This window comes from Heloderma suspectum, chromosome 3 (assembly GCF_057233095.1).
Source record: "Heloderma suspectum isolate Gila_16-S chromosome 3, 16-S_ref, whole genome shotgun sequence".
NCBI lineage: Eukaryota > Metazoa > Chordata > Lepidosauria > Squamata > Helodermatidae > Heloderma > Heloderma suspectum.
In genome coordinates this window covers 265028154-265050224 of record NC_139460.1, presented here as the reverse complement: position 1 = coordinate 265050224, position 22071 = coordinate 265028154, and the positions used below count along the sequence as shown (strand labels likewise).

The following is a 22071-nucleotide window of genomic DNA, read 5'->3' as shown; positions in this document are numbered from 1 at the left end:
CACTCATTTGTCCATCTCTCTCCAACTCTTCTTCTCACATGTTGTCGATGATTGGACCCCAAAATTTCAAACATGGATTCATCACTTCATAATACTCTTTTCCACTGATCCTCATTCCAATCTTTGTGATCTTTAGCATATCTTAGCCTTTTCACCCTGTACCCCTTCCGCAAAAGTGGTTTCTTGGCTGCTACCCTTCCATGAAGACCATTCCTGGCCAGGCGCCTGCTGTTACTCTAGTGTAAGGGGAGGTCACACTAAATTCTTGCCACTTTAGCCTATGGAAGCTGTTTTTTCTTCTTCTTTTCTGTTGTTGAATACTGCATACAAATTTCCTGTATTTTCTGGTTGTATTCTAATGAGGAGACTGAGAAATAATTATATATGGTCATTATACCATTGCTAAAACAACAAATCTAATGGTGGCCTAAGACTTTTGCACAGTACTGTATATATATATATAGAAGTTTACTGCCCAATACCTGAAGCTCTCAGGGCAATTCATTAAGCTCTCTGGGTGGTTCACAAAGCTCTCTCAGTATTTTTTGTTGCACAACAGCATGTTTCCCAACCAGGGTGTTGGGCATGAACCTGGAAGACTTGGCTTCAGAGTCTTGCTTACCCCATCCAACCTGTTATGTCCTCTTCGCTTTCCTATCTGCATGAATTAACTTATTAACTGGTTCTCTCACAGAGCAGTTGTGAGGATCATCAGTAACATATTTTGCACAATAGAAGGGCTAAGAAAATAATGCTATTTCTATAACAAATTAGGTGATGTACTGTAAATACAATTTTTTTGGTGTAAACTCCATGTAACATCCTTGTTCTGGACCATTGAGACCATTGACAACTTGAATCTTGAGGTTAGCCAATGAGCGGACACAACTCATGGCAACGTAGAGTTGTCCATGGCAGAAGACAGGTGTAGGCAGATAGATGCCAATTTAGTCCACAGTCTCTCCATGGCTCTTGTTGATGCTAAAGGCCAGACGAATGGGGAACTGGCAACACTTGAACTGGAAGGGGAGAGATGAGTCAGAAAGTGCAAGGCTGATCCTTAGCAGGAAAATCTGCTTACCCTTAGCCTGTTCATTGAGGGCTTCCTGATGCAGACAGTTCTGCATGGCAAGCACGATGAACCTTGTGCCATTGATAAGACCCTGAGTCATGTCCAAGTTCCTTAGTAAGATGACCACAGTGCCCTTCTTCAGAGTCAACTTGCTTGGCAGCAAACCCCTTGGTTTGAGAGTGTTTAGGAACTCCAAAGGGTATTGCACATATTGCCTGGCATCATCGCCAATGACTTCATCTGCACTCAGGTAGGTCCTTCCCTCGCTTTCCATTCTGTCCAATACCGTCTGGTTGATGCAGTCACAGTGCTCATTCTTGGGACATAGAATGACCTTGCCTGCATTAGCATGTACAGCTGCCTCGCTAAAGTGAGTCCCATAGACAGCAGTGACAATGTTCTTGTTAATAATGCATGAGCCTGGGATCTTGATCATGCCTTCTCCAACAGCTGGGAACTCTTCCACAGTATCATTACCAACAGTCAGAAGGTAGGCAGCAAATTCAGATTCACTCTCCAGGGTGCAGATGTTGTGAGTAAGCTGGAATTTGGTGACACTGTTCCAGGCATTGGATTTCTTGACTGACTGGCCAATGATGGCTGCGTAGGCACTGTGTGGGACGACGGGCAAGGTCTGCCTAAAGTCACCACCAAACACAATAGTCCTGCCACCGAACCGGGTGTCATTGCACATGAGCTCCTTCAGCAGCCTGTCTACACAGTTAATAGAAAAGCAGTTAGCCACTGACACTTCATCCCAGATGACAATGTCTGCAGATCTAAGAAGATATCCAAGAGTGCTGTCAGGCTTGATCGATGAGAGCAAAGTCTTATCAAGTTTGAGTGGCAGCTTGAATTGACTGTGAACTGTACGACCACTCTTCATAAGCATGCATGCCAGTCCAGTCCAGGCAACAGGCACACACGTCTTGCCTTGGCCAAGCAAGATGGAAAGAAGGCAGTCATAAACAAATGTCTTGGCACAACCACCATTTCCATCGATGAAAAAGCTCTTGCTGCATACAACAGGGTCATGCACAGCGTCAAGGACTTTCTCAGTGATAGCCCTCTGATCGCTGTTTGCGGTAGCAAAGAGGCTCACCTTCAACTGTCTCGAAGGCCGTGTCATAAGTAGGGATGTCAGAGAAATCTGCAACAGAACAGAACCAAATGTGTTTGGATTTTCGTGATTCCGCAGTAGACCAACTTTCTTCCTATCAGGCAGATTCTATGGACTTGCGGACTAGTTTTCTAACTATCCTGAATTTTGTGTACATTTTGTCATAGAAAAATATGCAAAATTTAAAAACCCAGCCAAAAATGTGCATTTCCCCCATAGGCTAAAGCATGAAAATGAGCATTTTGGGGATTGTGTGCATTTTCAGATGTGTGAAATTGTGCATTTGTGCAAATGCAAATTTGGAACCAAAAAAATCTTATTCAGTTGATAGGCGGACAACGGGACAAAAGGTGCCTGGCAATCCACGAAACACAGACGGAATGGATTTTACATAATCTGTACATCCCTAGTCATAAGTGAAGTTGAACTGACATTGGACAGAGTAGCTTGAAACTGGGAGACCAACAGTCTCGTTGTCAGTGCCATGAGACTGAAAGATGGCTTCAGTGTCTTACAAAGTGCTGTATTTGTTTACAGGCCATATGTTACTGGCATATCATTGTACTTTGGCCTAGACCTGTGTTTATAAAAGTGTATAGAGACTTCTTTCATGTTCATATTTCATTTTGCTCCAATTTGCAATTAATTATATTTGCTTAATTGTACTTGATGTTTTTATATTAAAAATAAAGCTTTATAGTACATTGTTACAGAAGACAGCCTAATTCTTAAAAAAAAAAAAAAAAGCTTTATGGACATAAATAAACTCCCGACTGAGTTATAGTGAAAACCGTTGTTATTTGTGGAATCTGCGTGTCAAGAGCTTTCCAATGAAGTGAGTTTCATGAGAATCAATAAATGGGAAGGCAGTAAAAAAGGGATGACCAACTAACTCCCGACTTTGAATTATATATATAAGATGGTGGTGGCGGTGGTGATGATATCTTTCATCTCCACCTGAGTTTCTACCTAAAAGGGTCAGGTCTAAAGATTTCCTTCAGGATACCTTTTAGAAATTTATGAATCATAGCACTGCAGGGACACTCATGAAGCACCGTGAAGTCAGTAATTGACTACAATGGCAGCTACAGAAATGGAAGATATTCTGGACTGGGGACAAAGTCCGGTAATAAATAACTGTGAAGGGAACTTCAGTCAATTTCTTACTTCCTCATGGAACAGAGGGCTGTCTTTTCAGGGCAGAGTTCTTCCCTGGTTTCACGACTAGCTTTCTGACACTTACCTCTCCTTTTTACTTCTGTGAAAGAGAGAAGTGGAAGCCAGGCTACACAACCACTCTTCTGGACAGGTAATACACTCTTTTTTTTCTTCTTTCACCCAGTCTTTTAGATGATGGGTTTTGGAAAGTGACAGCAAAGGAGAAATTACAGCCTAGAATCCCTTCCATGCAGAAAGGGCCTTCCTGTCTATCTCAATCAATTCAAAACCATGTTCATTTATTTTTTTTTAAGCTAAATTTTATTTTACTCATCAATATGTGAAGCTGGAAATCCTGTGTTATTGAGGCAAGTGGTAGCTACTTTGTCTGCAATCACCAGAGTATCTTTCTGAGCATATGTTCAAAATTTTACTTTGGGGGCTTTTCAGATGTCTATTTTCACACAGTGATGTAGGAAATAATATTTTATATCCAACAACATTAAGTAGAAGTCTGCCAGACATATAACAATACTAAAGGTAGACACTTGGCACAGAGATTTTTAATGAATCCTGTGGATGTACTGTCCTATTCCTATAATTAAAAAATTGGGCTTTCTGAAGAACTGCATTTAATGGATTGCACCTTTTTGTATCTAAAACCCCAATCCTATGATTCAGTTTAATTTGTGAGTGTAGCTGTAGCCTTGGGCCTGCAACGTGGAATATTGTCAAGAAGGCAAAAGATGACTCTGCCTGCATATCAGGATCCCCCCGCCCCCCATGCCCCCTTCTTCCTTTCTTGTTCTCCAGGTGCAGTTATTGTTTTTAATATTTTAAAATTGATTTTAAATACAGGCATAATTTTATAAATAATTGCGAATAATTTCCCATTGTTTAAAAATACAGTTACCGTACTACTGTCAGAGTTGTGAATTAACATTACATTATTACTGTGTATCATTTAGCACTTTTAATATTTGATGTGCCCTATAGAGTTTGTCATATTTTCATTATCTCTTTTTCACTTCACAAGTGGAAAATTGAGACTGAGAGATCAAGAGTTGTTCACAATCCCCCAGTGATGTTATGTTTCAGCAAAGTTTTAAAATCTAGTCTTCCACTTCTAGTTTTCTGCCCAATTAACCCCAATGGCTCAGTGGGGTCTGACTCTTCTCTCAGCTCTTACAGGTGGACATACAAACACTGCCTTGCAGAGTAAAGTTATTTTCAGGGCAGATGATAAATCAACATACTTAGACCTTTAAAGTCAACAAGTACATGTATATACAACATAATCTGGGATCACGGGTATACAAACCTTATTTAGATATCTTTTCTGGGCCTGACCTCAATCTCACCTGCCACCCTTCCATCTCCCATATAAAGAATAACACTTGACCTATCTCTAAACTTTGTAACCTATTTATTAGTTCCATGTTGGATTCTGCTTTTCTTTTTGTTGTTGTTGTTGAAAGTTTTTATCCCCTTGTAACATTTTTCTGTCTCTATGAGCACAGGCTGCATGTGTCACCTAGAAGCAGGATGGTGGTTCTCAGAAAAGTAAGTCTAATCCTTAGTCTTGACATGACATGTATTTGGCTGATGGTGCAGTGTCTAAGCTAGACATGACACACAGTTGTATGTATTTTTCCTCTGATTTTTTGTTTTATATAACCAGAAGCAGCCTTGGGAAATTATGGGTTGATCCAGAGTTGGATGTACTTAACAGAGCTGGTGGAAGTGGACTTCTGCATCCCTCCTTCCCACAGAAGCCCCCTAAAAATTCTAAATAGGGAGCTTTGTAGACTCCCTGCTGATGGGGATGGGGTGTGATACCAAGGCTGAAGTGGGAGGAAGAGGTCCCTGAAAATCAGGCAGAGGCACACTATGAGTGGGGGGCTCCATTGTGGAAAGTGGTTCTGCCCAATTTTTAAGGATCTCCCCTTTCCCCATCAGCCCCCTGTACCTCAGTGGAATTTTCCACTCCTGGTTTGTCACCTGAGCTAGGGCTTCACCATGCTTCGTGGGAGGGCCGTGCCTGTCCCAGACATGGATGTTTGATGTAGTTTTTAAAACATTGAGAATCATGTCAGACTCTTCTTTGACAATTCACTCCATAGCTTAATGAGTCATTGGAATACTGTAACAGCTCCTCCTCCTTTATTTTACAGTTTGTGAAGGTAAACTAATAAAATACTTTATAGAGGAAACAGAAATAACAATGGTTGCTAGTAAACTATTCTATAGTAATACATTTTACTGTATATACGAGAGTCAGAGGATGCATAATAGAACCAATATTCTGGAAAGACAAAGTGATAATGAAATTGATCATGGGGGTGGGGGTGGGGATCTAGAAGAGTGGTTTATTTCATCATTGCATGCCTAACTTAGTTGTGCAACACAAAAAACACTCTTCAACCCAATATTCTTATGCTATTTCTACCATTATATTCTGGTTTTCTTGAGATTAATTTTATCACCTTTAAAAAAATCTTCTTGCGGGTTCCTTCCGGTATATATTCAAGTGTGTGCTACCTTTGCAGTATTGTAACTTTTCCAGCTGGGAGTGGCCAACAGAAGGTAGAGTGAGGGGAGTGACCCTGGGGGCATTCTGCGGGGAGGAAGTGCAGTGTCCTCCATTTTGTGTTGCAGTGATGGCAAACATTTTCCCTTCCCCCCATCTATTTTTTTAACCTGTACTTGCTGCTTCGTACCTGCGGTGCTGCACATGAACAACACAATGTAACCCCCCCTCCCCCACTGTGAAAGTACAGTCCTCCACAGGTAGATGTGGCTCTGTATCACGCAGCGTTGGGGAGAAGGACCCTCACACGTGACCGAGCTGACGCCATCCATTCCTCGCATAATTGATGCCATATGGCTCTGAATATGGCATGCAGTTGCATAACAAAAAATCACATTCCACACATTATTTCCCACAATGTGTCCTATGAGTAACAATTTGTGTGAGTAAAATATAACAACACAGTGATGCCCCATAACAGAAAGGTGCCCAGTGTAGATCTGCCCCAAGTCTTAAGCAAGAAAAACTAGAAAACTAAGAAAAATAATCTAAAATTAGACTTTACTTAAATGGCTTCTTTGACAGAAACAGCACCAAAAAATCTATATATACACCTATAGCTACTTTGCAGGTTTTCTAAGGAGCAGTGGAGAAGGTACTGAATATGAATTAGTCATTGCTAGAGCTGAGTGCTGTTTCCTTCCCACCACCTTTGAAGGACATTTATTTTTCTGCAAAGGTTAGGAGGAGAATAATTGGAGACATTCAAGCGGCGGGAGAAATTTGTTGTACTTCTGAGTGCAGATATTTTTCTTTGTGTGAGGGGGACAAAGGGTCCCCCTGCCCCCCACCCCCTGCACACACTTTAAAAATAAATAAAGCCACTGCTTCAAACGGCAGCTTGGCTGTGCCTGGCAACCCAGCTGCCAAGCAATTTGAAAATCTACGTGCAAATGCCCCTGGGAACGCTATCTCATCATCTAACATCATTCCTAGGAATGCCCCTGAGAATGACACCATTTTTATTTGTTTTTTATTTGATTGTTACATTTATATCATGCCTTTTTTCCTCTTGGAAGGAACCTAAGGCAGCTTACATGGTACTCCTCCTTTCCATTTTATCCTCACAACAACCCTGTGAGGTAGGTTAGGCTGAGAGCAATGGCCCGGTTCATACAACATGAAGGTGGTTAATAAGCTACGGTGGCTTGTTAACCACCCCAGGGCATGCCGGTCACATGCCAGCTCATTTCCCTATTACCCTCACCAGGTGCAGGTTGTTGAGGTTGTCCAAACTTGGCAAGAATGGGTGGCTGGGTGGTTAGCAAACCACCCAGCAATCCTACAACAGAATGTGGTTTGTTAACCACGACAGCCACCCACCCTTGCCAGGTCTGGATGTCATGATGAACTGTGGCCAGTGAGGGTAATAAGGGAAATGAGCCAGCACGTGGGGGATGGTTAACAAGCCACCATGGCGTATCATGCAAACCCCATCATTTACTGGCCTAAAGTCACCCAGTGAGCTTCATGGCTGAGCAGGGACTAGAACCCAGATCTCCTGAGTCTCAGTCCAACATTCTAAGTACTATGCCACAATGGCTTTCGATTCCCAGGGGCATTTGTACATAGATTTGCTTGGCTGCCATAGATCATGAAGCCACTGCTTGGAGAAGTGGCTTTTGCTACTTTAAAGTGAAAAAAGAAAAAAAAAATCCTCAGTCTACTTCTTAGAAGGAAGTGTTCCCTCTCCCCCAAATGTTCTCTCATCCTTGAACTTCAGGGAGGGTTTTCACCCACCCCAGCCTGGCCATTTTTAAAAAAATGTTATGAATGTTTCTACCCAGCCCTTGTCATTTATGATGTGTTGCTAATCCTAGTTCAAGATTTCCCACTTCCCCCAGCACTGAATATTTGGGTTTACATTCTTATTTTAAGTTTTATTGATCCTCCATTTTCATAGACTGTATACATTATCAAATTAGAGACATAGGGCATCTCTACACCTGCCTAAAATCCTGCATTTAAAACAGGGCTTTCTGCTTCCATTTTAAATGCAGAATCACAATGACTCCCTTTTTCACGTGCTTCCTTTTTCCCCACCCCCTTCCCCCTCCTTCTCCCGTATCTGAATCTTCCATTATCTTTCATTGATCTTGCTCCTCTTCTTGCCACTTTTACTCTTTTCACAGAGGAAACTGAAGCGGAACTCAATGGGATAATATGATCGCTCATTATCTGCAATCCATTTAAAAATGGAAAAAAGGACATTTAGTGCAGGAGATGCCTTGAATGATCACGGTGTCATGTAAAGAGCCAGCAAACTTCCATGAAGGAGCAATCTCAATTGCAGGATAAAAGCTCAGTGTGAAGGAGCCCATAGTTCTTTTCTCTCTGCCCCCTTTTATCTTCTCCAGTGGTGTAGAAAGGCTCATAGACCTCAGAAGTACTCTCCCCCTGTCTCTGGAGTACTGTGCATAAGCTTTTAAATTATAAATGTATGCTTTTATAAATGCTGAAGATGCTGAAAAATTCTTCTAAGATAAATAACAAAGGTTCTTACAACTTAACCCTCACTCAGGAGGAACCAGTTCTGCAAAGCACAAGGAAAGAATCTAACATAGCCACAAGAAGTGCTCATAACACTTTTTTTCTAGGGTGATCATATATGGTTGGAATCCCCTTCAGACAGTGAGTTTAATGTGCTCATTGGGGCTGTTGTCAAGATGTCAAAGTCAGGACAGCACTTGGTGGAGGATGATGAAGGCAAGGTAGGCTACACAACATTCTATTCAGCAGATCCAAATGTTTATATACTGCTATAGAGCCAGAGATAGATCTGAACACATCCACAGATCCAGATATCCTTGAGCTTGATAGATCTCTGGAATTCATGGCCAGAAGTGTAGTGGGGTCAACCACAAGCCCATATCTGAATAATGTATAATTTTAGTAGCATTTGAATGCATAACTGAAAGTATGGCGATCTATAGCTTGATCCCTGCTGACTCCTATCACTATCCCGCTGCTGAAATTCATGGCAGTGGTGGGAAAAAACCCCAACCTAAAGTTGACCTAATTAGTTCTCCAAACCCTCTATGGAGCTTAAGAATTAGCTAAATATAATTGAATTACTGCTCTGTTGTGGTTTGCCACTGAATTTCAGTGGTAAACTGCCTACTATTTTGTCATTGCCATGGGGTGCAGAGGGGGGATTGCATGGGGTACCAGGGTGAGTGCAGCCCATGAGGGGACCCAGGGGGTGAAAATGGCCCTGGGGCCCCCACAGTTGTCCACCCCTAGTATAATATGTCTCAAGGTTTATTTCTCAGGAGTTATCTGAATTAGTATATAAAATCAAAACAGATTAGCTAAAAGCAGTTGTGTTTAAGGAACACTGGATCACAGCTTGGAACATTGGAGCTGTGCGACCAATGCATCCTACCTCCATCCAAGGAGTAGAAGATATGATACGCCTCGGAGACTTGAATGAAGCTGGCATGGTGCACAACCTCCTTATCCGTTACAAGCAGCACAAAATCTATGTGAGTGAGGAAGTTACATTTGATTCTCAAATAATAATGTGAAATACAAACTTGAATTTTGTCAGATCAAAGATTCTTGATTGAGAGAGTCTTAATCTTTCTCCTCCTCCTGATGAGAGAATAATAATTTAACTTTCCCTTTAATTGTCATAAAGTGATATCACAACTCCCTCCTCCAGCCAAGAGGGAAACTCTCAACATGCTTGTAAATATCTTCACTATAAATTCTCTAAAAATGTCTGATATGTTTGGAGTCCCTACAAGCTCTTCATTGGAGAACTACAAAATTGTACACTGAAAAAGATTCATTTTACAAAAAGTGTGTGTGTGTGTGTGTGTGTAAATGTAAGTACTTTGTTGAAATTGTTGTATTTTATGAATGTTGTTGTCCAGTTTGAGAACTCTTATTGAAAAATGGCAAAGGAACCTAATAAATAAATAATAAAAGCACATACAAATAATGTAAAATCCAATCACATTTTGATTATTATGAAAGTATTCTGTTATATAAATACTGTGTACAATTCCATTACTTAGTATTTCTTGTTATTCTTCAGTAATTTCTTCAAAATACATAAATTCCTATTTTTCAGTGGCAGAATTTAAAAAGAGGAATATTTCATCTACTGCAGTCAGGCATCATAGTTAGGCATTCCAGAAAACAAAACGAAAAGCTAGTTTGGAGAAGCAAGGGGGTGGCAAAAACCATTATTAAGGGAGCAATGATTTAATCTATGCTATTCTGTCCCAGGCAGTGGTCCCAGCTGGGTGGTGGTGGTTCTAGACCAAGTGGAGACTTGAGTTGGGCACAGGTTCCAGGGATGCAAGGTCACATACCACAGTTCAGAAAACAGTAAGCAAAGTCAGGTCAAGCAAAGGTCAAATTTCAGCAGGGAAATGTCAAATGATCTGAGATCAGATTCAGATGAAGCAGAGGTAACGTTCCAGTAAGTTCAGTCATACAAAGTGGAGAGTAGGTCGGGATAAACAAAGGGCTTTTCTACATGAGGCATTTATTGTGTGTTCATTCCCTACTCACAGTTGTTTATGGGTTCTTTAGATGATGTCGTGACCCTCCTGTTTCACTTCTGTGTCTAACCAGCACTTTCAACAAGTTCTTTTAAAGCAGGGAAAATGCGGCATTTAATTGTGAAAGTAAAAGGAAACACAAATTCCTCCTGTGTATTAGCGCTTTTTGCTATACCACAGTTCCACCTAGAGGTTTTATAGCAGAAAAGCAGGAAAGGAAATGCTCCTTGTGTATGCTCGGATCTCAGTTCTACGACGAAACCAAAAGTAGATACAACAGATTAACAGCCTTGCACAGAAAAGCTCAAAGTCAGGCAAGAAAGCAATAGCTGAGCTCCAAAAAGGCAAACTAGCAAAGCAGGGAACACCCTGGATAGCTCCAAGTGACACCTAGACTGGAAGTCAGAAGGTTTTCCTCTTCATGTTTACTCACAGGATTCCATGTTGAGTCTCACCATTAAATTAAATGAAGATTTTGTGATCTGCTTTAATGGGCCTTAATTATGTTATCTTCAGCTTGGGGATAACATAATTCTCTGGTTAAATGTTCCGCTGGAATACTTATTGACTGTTAGTGATTAGTTAGGAAAACAGCATTTTTATTTGATGTGAGTGATATGTTGAACATTGGCCCAATCCTCAGTAGTTCACATCAGGCTCCAAAAGTGGAGAGTATCAAATACATTCAGTTGTTTATTCTACTGTGTACTTTTATTTTTCCTAGTATTTTCATCTAAGCTTGCGTTATATTGTTTGATAAGAGCAGAGCATGAGGAGATTGGGATTTTTTTGTGCTATAATTTGGGATTTATGACATAAATATCTTAACTTTTTTAGACCTACACAGGCTCTATCTTAGTAGCCATAAATCCGTATCAAGAGCTGCCACTATATACCATGGAACAAATCAGACTCTACTGTAACAGGAGGATTGGGGAACTGCCACCTCATGTCTTTGCCATTGCTGACAACTGTTATTTCAACATGACGAGAAATAAAAGAGACCAATGTTGTGTTATCAGGTAAGGGGCAAGGAATGGTATGAAAAGTTTGATGCAGTACCAAAGAAGAGTAAATCTTTAAATAGCTTAAGAGAAAACAAAGGAAGTTTTAAGTAAAAATGAGAATGATTCCTTTTTATGTCACTTTGTTCTAGTGGTAGAAAACCATTCACCTTATCAGAAGTTTAAACAAGTACTTGCTCTAAAATGATGAACAATCAAAATGAGCCAAGGATATAAAAAAGAAGGGAAATACATGTACAGACAGAGGTATCAAAACACAGATAACAGGCTGTTCAGGAAATATCCATGTTTGCGAGAGTGATGGTTTAAAGCCTCTTCCCCAAGGATTTGATCAAGACCAGGGAAGGACTTCTTATTCTGCTTGGTCAAGAGAGCCAATAAATTATTTAAAAAAAATTTAAAATGTATTTCAGTGGAGAATCTGGCGCTGGGAAGACTGAAAGCACAAAGCTGATACTGCAGTTCTTAGCTGCAATTAGTGGCCAACATTCCTGGATTGAGCAACAGATTCTAGAGGCCAATCCCATTTTAGAAGGTAGGCTATACGATGCAAGGAAAAATATTAACAATGTATTTGTGCAGCTAGTTGTTTTGAAAACCTTTCATGCACTTGTGCAGTCCTATACCTATTTACCTGGTCATGAGCCCAATTGAACTCAATAGGATTTACATCAAGCATAAGATTACATTGCTAAGTAAATAGTTTTAAGCCTTTCTCCATTTGTTAGCCATTTATTTACACACGTATGCCCTGGATTGGAAGATACTTTCCTCCCAGTTTTCTCCCAAATGTTGTAAGATCATGCTTTTCTGCCCTGCCAGGTGCACCTGACCTTCCAGACATCCATGCATGACATCTGAATAAGATGTATGCACATAAAATCAAATGCATATAGGCCTAGAATGCACAGTTGATTCCGATCCTGCAATCCAGAAACTGACTGCTCAGCTTGGGCCTACATATATGGGCGTTTTGGGTTGTCGGCCTTATTCAAACAATATGCATGTGTGTGGATGTCCAGTAGGGCAGGAAGATCAGGGAGAAAGTACTTATAAGAAGCATAGTTATAATACACTTATAAGAAATAGGAATATACGTATAAGATACTGGAAATGGTATGTATATCTGTGAGTTTAACTGATTCCACTATAAATATTACAAAGCTGACAAAGGGCTTTAAGATGGTTGCTCAAGCTTTTGGGACAGAGTGGGTAGCTCAAGCTTTTGGGACAGAGTGGGCTATAAGTCTAAATAAATAAATACATGCCCCTTTACTGTGGTGTATCTCAGTGTTCTGAGTGATATCAAATAAACAAAGCGTGACCCTTCCTGTATGTCTTTGCTTCACAATGCCATCTCACTCTCTATAGCTTTTGGAAATGCCAAGACTATTCGAAATGACAATTCAAGCCGCTTTGGGAAATACATTGACATTCACTTCAACCAAGATGGGGTGATACAAGGAGCCCGGATAGATCAGTTCCTTCTAGAGAAGTCCAGGGTGTGTCGCCAGGTAATTTAATCTTGGCAGCATTCCTATTCTAGTTACATCTGTGGCAGGGATGGGCAACTTGGGTCAACACCACACCACTTGCAATGTAGGTCAAACACCACACCACTCCTGCCCCCATATCACCCACAGTGGCAAAACATTGGAAGTTTTCAGCAGAAATTTGGCAGCAAACTACTACAGAGACTCAAAAGGGCCACATTTAGCTTGAAAACAAGCTAAATTTGGCACTTTTGAGTCTCTGCAGCAGTTTGCTGTCAAATTTTGGTGGCAAACAGACATTTTTTTGCTGCTGCACCACCAAATTACGAGGGTGGCTGCAGGGTTGGTGGAGGTCACACTCAAGGCAATGTTGGGGTCACATGCAGCCCCCAGGCTGCATGTTGTCCACCTCTGATCTAGGGGTCCTTCTACCATTTTAGGCTCCAGAAGAAAGAAACTATCACATCTTTTACTGCATGTTAATGGGGATGAATCTGGAACAGAAGAAGATGTTGAATCTGGGCACTGCTTCTGAGTATACCTACCTCACTATGGTAAATTGCCCTTTATCTCTTTTCCATCTCTTATTTGTTCTTTGTGCTACTCAATTTCATTGCCTTTTGTCACATGGAAAATGGGTGCAACTAATTTTTCTTATTACACGTGTAAGAAATTACTCACTAAGAAGCTCAGAGCAACATAACTGGGGCATATTCCATTCCATTCTATCCTCACAGCAGCCTTAATCATGCATTATCTTGCAGGGTGAGTGCACTTCCTGTGAAGGCCGTAATGATGCCAAAGAATATGCTCATATCCGTTCTGCTATGAAGATCTTGATGTTCTCCGATTCTGAGCACTGGGACATAAGCAAACTGCTGGCTGCCATTTTGCATCTGGGGAATGTGGAATTTGAGGGTAAACTTTGTGTGTGCACAGTTACATATATAAACACAGAGAGAGAGAGATCAAATTGGAGAAAAATATGGGTTGATGAAGTTACAAAACTTTATCTTGAGGAGAAAACAAGATTTTGTAATCTGAAAAAGGTGATATGAAGTGGATTGAAGTAGTAGATACAGTTACTCTAAACAAGGGACTCCTTATAATACATGTTATTCACATGAATGCATTATTTATGATATTTATTTATTTATTTTTATTTACAATATTTGTATACTGCTCCGCGCCCAAAGATTCTGACGCAGTGAATGGCAGATAGGATAAAAGAATAAAAAATGTGTTAAAATAATTACTATTTTTAAAAAGAAACAGGGTTCTGATAAACCAAGTTCTGATAAAAGCACGGCCGGTCACTCAAGGAAGGCTTCCTGAAATAACAACAGGGAATTCCATAGGAAGGGGGCCACCACACTGAAGGCTTGTTGCATCCTCTGATGACCTCAATGACTGGGCAAGTTAGTAAGAGAGAAGGTGCTCTCCCAGGTATCCTGGTCCCAAGCTGTTAAGGGTTTTGTACACTAGTACTAGAACCTTAAACCTGGCGCAGTAGCAAATAGGCAGCCAGAGCAGCTCCCTCAGCAAACGAGTTGCATGCTGAAAAGGGGCAACTCCTCACAACAGCTAAGCTGCTGCATTCTACCCCAGCTCCAGCATTGATCCAGGACTTGCACAGCCTCACCTGATTCAGATGTCAGAGGGAGGGAGAGCTGTGTGTCATCAGCATACTGATGGCATTTTGTTCCAAATCCCCTAACGACTGCTTCCAACGGCTTCATATTTAAACAACTTAAACAACATTGGGGACAAGATGGTACCCTGCGGAACCCCATAGCTCAATTGTCAAGGGGCCGAGGAATAATCACTCAATGTTACTGTCTGAAATCGGCCCCATAGGGGGATTGGAACCATTGTAATACAGTGCCTCTGATACCCATCCCACAGAGTCGATCCAGGAAGGTACCATGTTCGATGACATCAAGAGCTGATGAGATATTGAGCAAAATTAACAGGGTTGCACTCCTTCTGTTCCATTCTCGATAAAGGTCATCCATCAGGGTGATCAAGGCTGATCAGTCATGTAACCAGATCGAAACCCAGACTGGAATGGGTCTAGATAATCAGTATCCTTCAAGAATGCCTGCAGTTGCTCCGCCACAATCCTCTCAAGTACCTTCCCTAAACAAGGAGTATTTGCGACTGGGCGGTAATTATCTAGTATCATTGGGCCCGAAGTGCGCTTCTTCAGGAGTGGTCGCACTACTGCCTCCTTAAGGATAGCAGGGACCACTCCTTTCATAGAATCATAGAATAGTAGTGTTGGAAGGGGCCTACAAGGCCATCGAGTCCAACCCCCTGCTCAATGCAGGAATCCAAGTCAGGATTGATATATTCATAATAGGATATGAAAAATCCATATTAGTTACAGAGACATCTGTGTTTCACATAGTTATGACAATACAGTTACATTGCCCATATGTAAAAACAAGGAAACAGTGAATGATGCGTGGATTTCTTTTCCCCTAGTGATCTGCTGAGATCACCATTTGAGAGAGAAGCAGTGAGGGAGAGGAGATGACAGGTGTCCTTTTTAAAGATCCCCTTTGTCACGACTGCCATTGGTTAACTGCTGCCCCTTCGTAATGTCTGTATAGTATATTGCATCTGCTTGTAAGAAGATTACCCCATCTTTAGGGTCAATAACTATTTTCAACCCAAAATAATACTTCATGTTATGGAGCAGGAACACACAATGATGTCTTATGCAGACTGCATTTTGTTCTCATGCTGTTCTTTGCCTTAAGCTAACAGCTTCTTGAATGAGAAAAAGCATGCTGCATTCTTTGTTACATATGTTTATTAAGGTTTGCTCTTTCCTTTAACTAGCTGCTGTGTGTGAAAACTTGGATTGCTCTGCTGTGCTGGATTCTGCACACTTTCCCATTGCAACCAAACTGCTTGAGGTATTGGCATTACACATTAATATTACATTTCTTCCAAGGAGCTCCCCACCCCATGTTCTCCTCACAAACAACCCTGTATGATAGGCTGAGAGATTATGACTGCATCCAGGTCATCCAGTGAGCCTAATGGCTGCTAATGGTGAGGATTTGAACCTGAGTCTTTGAGTCCGATACTAACCTCTACACCACACTGTCTCTTTCCTACATTTCTTCCTCTGCACCGTATGTATATATTGTAATCAACCTCAGTTTGGCACAAAGCTTGCTAAAAACTTTCTCCAGTTTTGACCATATTGCCCTGAGGGATGGCACTGAGGGATGGCATTGTGGGCTCTCATGGATACCAGTCATTGTTATGATGGCAAGCTAATCTTGCAGTTTTGTCTCTGCTTTCTGTTAACATGTCTCTCTCTCCCATCTTCTGTAGCAGACCCCTCTCTTTCTTGCCAAATATCCTATATCTAAATACAATGATCCAATTCATTATTCACTCCTACAGATGGATTCTGGAGAACTTCAAAACAGCCTTACAAACCACTCTATCATAATTCGAGGGGAAAGTGTCTCCATGCCCCTAAGTGTGGCCCAAGCTGCTGATGTGAGAGATGGCTTTGTAAAGGTAAATTAGATCAACTGTTCTCCCCATGTGTTATTTTCAATTATGATTTTTTAAGGGTTGTGACTGTTTTCAAGGCCTAAGAAAAGTCTTAAGGACAAAATCCTACAAACAGCGTCCTGTTTGTGATTCCTGTTTTTGTGTTTGATCCACTAAGAAAACGTGAGGGCTTTTCTACATGGGGCTTTTAACCTGCACCTTTACTGAGGCTTCTCCAGATTCTTGCAGGATTAAGACTGGCTCCTTTACACGTGTTTTTCCAGGTTTCTTTCTCTGCCTTTCTATATGTTCCATTACACAACCACTAGGTGGCACTGTTGTATAGCAGAATTGCACAGATACATGAGGATTCTATAATGCCATTCAGAAAAATACCAGACTTTCCACATTAGGAAAAAAAATGCGATAATGGTTGCAAAGCACGGGAGATGCTCTGGAGGATGACAACATTGTGTAAAGGACCAGCAAACTACCATGAGTGAGGAATCACGAGTGCACAATAATAAGCCTCATGTAGAATGGCTCTGAATCTCATATAGCCTCCAGCTCTACACAGCTGGAGATCTGTAGATCTGTGGAACTACACAGATCAAGAGGGAAATATTCCTGTCCTGGAAATATTCCATCCCTAGTTAATGGATTACCATATACCTTCAGAGTATATATTGCATGTTTTTCTTGAAGTCAGTGGAATTATTTACTGTGTAAAGTACAAAACCATCATACTCCTTTTCTACCCACAGAGGATTTATGGCTTCCTTTTCCTTTGGATAGTAAATAAGATCAATGCTGCAATTTTAAACCCACCCTCTCAGGAACATAAAAACATGTGCAGGTCCATTGGGCTACTGGACATCTTTGGCTTTGAAAATTTTAACTCGAACAGGTATGGCATTCCAAATTAATTTCTTTGTGGGATGTTGGAGAAATGCACTCCCAAATCAGAAGCAAATTTTCCCCACTAGTATAAATTATATTAAATTATAATTAAATTATATTTCAGTTAATTAATCGCCTCAACAAGGATGATACTGTTGCTGTACATCCTCATTCCCACACATACTCGAACTTGCATGCGTACTTGTGTAATGATGAATGCGGGTCTAAGGGGGCCTTTAACCAGAGATGTGATGCTCATAGAGTGGATATATGCACTATACTCTTACAAATGGGGAATAGCTACTTCTGAAGTGGGGAAATTAGCTCAAACACTTATTGAAGAGCAAAAACATAGATTTTTACATACATTTCTTTCAAAACACACAAGCACATTCAATACAGAAGAGAGAAACTGCTTGGTTAGTATACCAGCCCCCTAGCACAGGGAAACATCTGGGGATTGGGGGGCTGCTTTGCTCCCCCAGAACCCACCCTGTCGCCAAATTTGCCACTGTGGCAGCGGCCAAAATTGCAGTGATGTTTCATTGAAGCAAGGCACATGGGGTGCACATACCTTGTTTATAGCCTCCCAGAAGTACACTTGTGCTTTTAAATGAGACACACACATCCACATGCCTTGTTTCAATGGAAAATCACCACAATTTCTGCCATTGCCAAAATTTCAGCACCAAGTTCAGCATCAGGGGAAGAGGCAGGGGCCAAAAAAATGGCCGGGGGGGTGCACATGTGGCCTGTGGGCTGTGTGTTGCCCACCCCTGTCCTAGTACATGGACTAGTATACCCGTTCTAATTGGCCTAACTAGGGGATGGAAAAGGTTGAAGATGGGGGAAATTAATGTTTGCCAAATAAAGAGCACAGGATGGAGTTATGGATATGTCAAAGCCATGGATTGGGTGACTATGCAACCAACAGAGCTTAGGTGCTGGTGACAATGGCAGGCCATGGGGGCAGAAATTGATAGATTTATAAAGAAAGGAAAACAAATAAATCAGGAGTGGTTATAATTACCTAACCTAGATGAAGGGAAACCCAAAGAACGTAATTTCTTGGTTGGTTTCCAATAGTTAGAAAAATGCTTTGGGCACAGACTAGCCTTGGGTTTCTCTGCTTTTGATTTTTAATTAAATAATGGGGCATAAGCCTTGCTGGCTGACAAAGCTCTCAAGTACTAAATTGTCCAGAAAGAGCCAAAAGGATAGCTTCTGGACAGGTGAGGATGGGGAGGCTAAGCCATAATTAAGGACTCTGGAGCCACAATGTGGTTAAAAAAAGAATTGGAGAGCCTCTGAACAGGGGATTCTCCTTAGTATTCCCAGTAAGAATACAAATTTTGCATTCAGCTTGACACCTTTAGTAGCCACATCCCAATGCTCTAGGTTCTGCTTGACCACCTTCCCTTGGACTCAGAGCTGAAAACATACACATAGGTCCCAGTCCCATGCAAAGCACCAGAATGTCTGGATGGAGCTGGCAGGTTGTGCCATGTTATGTGTGGAACCTGGCTCTGGGCTCAATGGGGTACTTTACCAGGGGGCAGAATGTTCTTTCTGGGTATGCAAAACAAATTGATCTTTCTGAGCAAACATGCCACCAAGTAGGGATGGACGGACTTACCTAAATCTGCAATTGCCGGGCACTCCCTGAACCCTCCCCCCACTGCCCACCCCCACTCATGCCTCTGGGTGGCCCATGGTCCATTCACAGCTCTAATCTTGTGTAAAAGGCAGATTTATGGCTGCCATTTCTGTAAAAGGTCTTTTACGCAGAATAACGAGCCACCATTGTTATGCAAATGGCGGCTTGCTGAGGGACCAGGTGGCCACGCAGTGATTGCCAGGGGCTCATTGGGTCATCCAATGGGTTGTGTGATGAGCAGCTGGCGGGGTTTGTGGACCCCAGTCCAGCAGGCAGAGCAGGCTGGAGTCCATCGGACTCCACCCCCATATCGGACTCCACCCCCATATCGGACACCTGTGACATCCCTATCACCAAGGTGGTTCAATAGGAAGAGTGGAGGACTCTGCCCTGGAAATGTGGGATAGATGCCAAAGTAGAATGGAGCATCATGCTGTGAAAGAGGCACAAGGAACTATCTTAGAGCCACTCAGACCTCAGGTTATTCTCAGAGCTGAGACATACCAGTCTGAGGGATGCCCAGGCAGAAAGAATGAACAACTGCTGCCCAACTCTAGAACAGTTATAAAACAAAGAGTACAAAGGACTTGCTGACTCTGAGGCTTGACCCAGAATGGAGCAGAACAAAGGGAACAATAGTTTGGCTATGAGAAATGAAGAGAAAACTCAGGGAGACACTTGACTAATTCAAAGGCAGGTAGCTATACAGAGCTGCATGGCACAATATTCAGAACAAAAGATATCATTTAAGGTCATCCAGGTGGTATCTGAGCCTGTTGACCTGTCTCTCAGGGACCTTTAAGGATTGAACCAAATTGCCTTGAAAAGCTCTGGATTGGCCAGTTCAAAGGTACTTTCATGGATTAGTCATCTGGGTGGTGGCATAGCAATCAGGCATGGTTCCTTAGTGACAGGGAGCCACTCCTTTAATCTAACCAATGGAGGAAGCCTGTACACACTGTGACTCCTGCCTCTGAAGCTGTCCAGAGCCTTACTGATGACATTCTGGCAGCTTTCCATGCTGCTCCTTCTGGAATCAAAATGGATTCTTGAGCCAGGGTGTCAGGGTAATGTCAATTAAATGCATAGTGCATGAAGCATGTGTCAGAGAGCTGAAGCACCTCTGTAACAATAGATTGATGTATACTGATGCAACATCACACTAAATATATATTACAGCTGGACTTGCACCTATTAATTCCAGAATGTCACTCATATTTCTTTAAAAGATGTAACAAAATAAAATCATCCACAGCTGCCCAGTCCATATTAGTTCCTGCATTAGCTGAGGCATCATAGCAATATTAGTACTGGGTGATATCTGGCATTGTTCCTTGTTAAAGGGATTGGCCAGTGGTCAAAGTCAGAAATTATGCTATTGTGAAATACACAGTATAAAATATTACCTACTCCCACATAAATACACCCCCACCCCCACACGCATATATTTATGGTGCTGTGCAACATTGATATCATATCTGTGCTGGTGGCTCGCTGGTTTGTAACATTTGTATTTTAACTGTTTTTGTATTTTCTCTTACGTAAATCAACCTGGGAATTTTTATTGAAGGGCAGTATAAACATTTACAATAGATAATTGTGTCCCTGCAGTTTTGAGCAGCTGTGCATCAACTTTGCCAATGAGCACCTCCAGCAGTTCTTTGTAGTCAACATCTTCAAATTGGAGCAGGAGGAATATTTGGCTGAGCACATTACCTGGAATCACATTGACTTCACTGATAACTGTGCAGCTTTGGAAGTGATTGCACTCAAACCCATGAATATTGTGTCGCTCATTGATGAGGAAAGCAGGTTCCCTAAGGTGAGTGTCATTTTTTATATTGGGCATTGGGAGGAAATATCTCTTCAAATGTCTCTTGTGAGTCCAAGAATTTTGCATCATGTAAGGTGGCTCTTTTGGTATAGACATCTGGAGCTACTTACCATGCAGGCAACTTGCTATAGTTCATTTCAGTTTTCTGTATCCCTTATTTCCTGACACAAGAAAACAGTGCATCCTATATGTCTCTACTCAGAGAGGAATTCTACTGAATTCAATGGGGCTTACTCCCAGATAAAAGGATGTAAGATGAAGTTTTAAATCACTGTTGCCATATATTAATAAGAGCGAGGGTTCTCTGCTTTTTGGATGCATTGCCCTTTGTCACAGATCAGATCTGGATTCTGTTTTTCATTTGGCACAAGTTTTCTTTATTAATTTTAAGCATATTAACATAAAGAGAGTGAATTTATTTTGTTTTATCTTATGTCACGTTTGTTTGTCTGTTTGTTTGTTTGTTTGTTTCCAGGGAACAGACACAACCATGTTAAACAAAATCAACTCTCATCATGGCAGAAGCAAAACCTACCTTTCACCAAGGAGTGTCCATGATACAGTCTTTGGTATTAACCATTTTGCTGGTGTTGTTTATTACCAGTCAAAAGGTGAGTTAGTAATAACAGTTCTCTGTCCCTGCACATGATCATCCATCAGTTCACGGAGAGGTTTTTTCTCACTGAGTTATAAACGGTTGTTTCATTACTTAGCTAAAGCTATGTGGTGGAGAGGTTCAGTTTAAACTGGGTGGGAAAAGCTGCTGTTAATGTAAGGAAAAAACATGTCGCAGTGAACTTTGAGCATGAGACTGAAACTGGCACTAAGTGAAAATGATGAACTTATCTAGTTTCTTACCCATAGGTTTTCTTGAGAAAAATCGTGACATGCTTAGCTCGGACATAATGCAGTTGGTTCATTCATCCAAAAACAAATTTCTCAGACAGATCTTCCAGGTGGACACAGCCATGAATGTGGTGCCTTTTGGCCTTGGGAGTATCAGACATCTTGGAGTGGATCCTCTCAAGGTTAGCCCTCAAGGTTACATTGATTTGAAATGTAAATCCGTCCTCAGTCTCAGAGATTCTAGCTGCACTTTGCCTTCTGTGTCAAATCCCGCCCCCCCCCCAGAGCCTTCCGCGGCCGGAAATCCAGCTGTGGACGGCTCTGGGCTGGGCTGGGCCTGGCC

General features: G+C 41.6%; 1 protein-coding gene across 5 annotated transcripts in view; it reads left to right on the top strand.

The window, feature by feature from the left end:
• MYO7B (myosin VIIB) overlaps window positions 1-22071 on the top strand; it is a 99364-nt gene that overhangs the window by 3480 nt on the left and 73813 nt on the right. For 4 of the 5 annotated variants that reach the window (XR_014789535.1, XM_084846739.1, XM_084846737.1 and 1 more), the window contains exons 2-16: window positions 3460-3501; window positions 4871-4913; window positions 8538-8651; window positions 9273-9425; window positions 11292-11476; window positions 11893-12014; window positions 12851-12993; window positions 13413-13526; window positions 13737-13890; window positions 15820-15896; window positions 16396-16515; window positions 17256-17398; window positions 20660-20870; window positions 21358-21493; window positions 21747-21910. Coding sequence is in view for 4 of the 5 variants with exons in the window: in XM_084846739.1 (XP_084702865.1) it covers window positions 4896-4913; window positions 8538-8651; window positions 9273-9425; window positions 11292-11476; window positions 11893-12014; window positions 12851-12993; window positions 13413-13526; window positions 13737-13890; window positions 15820-15896; window positions 16396-16515; window positions 17256-17398; window positions 20660-20870; window positions 21358-21493; window positions 21747-21910 (1854 nt within the window). In the remaining variant the exon portion in view is untranslated. The remainder of the gene's footprint in view (window positions 1-3459; window positions 3502-4870; window positions 4914-8537; window positions 8652-9272; window positions 9426-11291; window positions 11477-11892; window positions 12015-12850; window positions 12994-13412; window positions 13527-13736; window positions 13891-15819; window positions 15897-16395; window positions 16516-17255; window positions 17399-20659; window positions 20871-21357; window positions 21494-21746; window positions 21911-22071) is intronic. The other variant, XM_084846738.1, reaches the window with a different exon arrangement.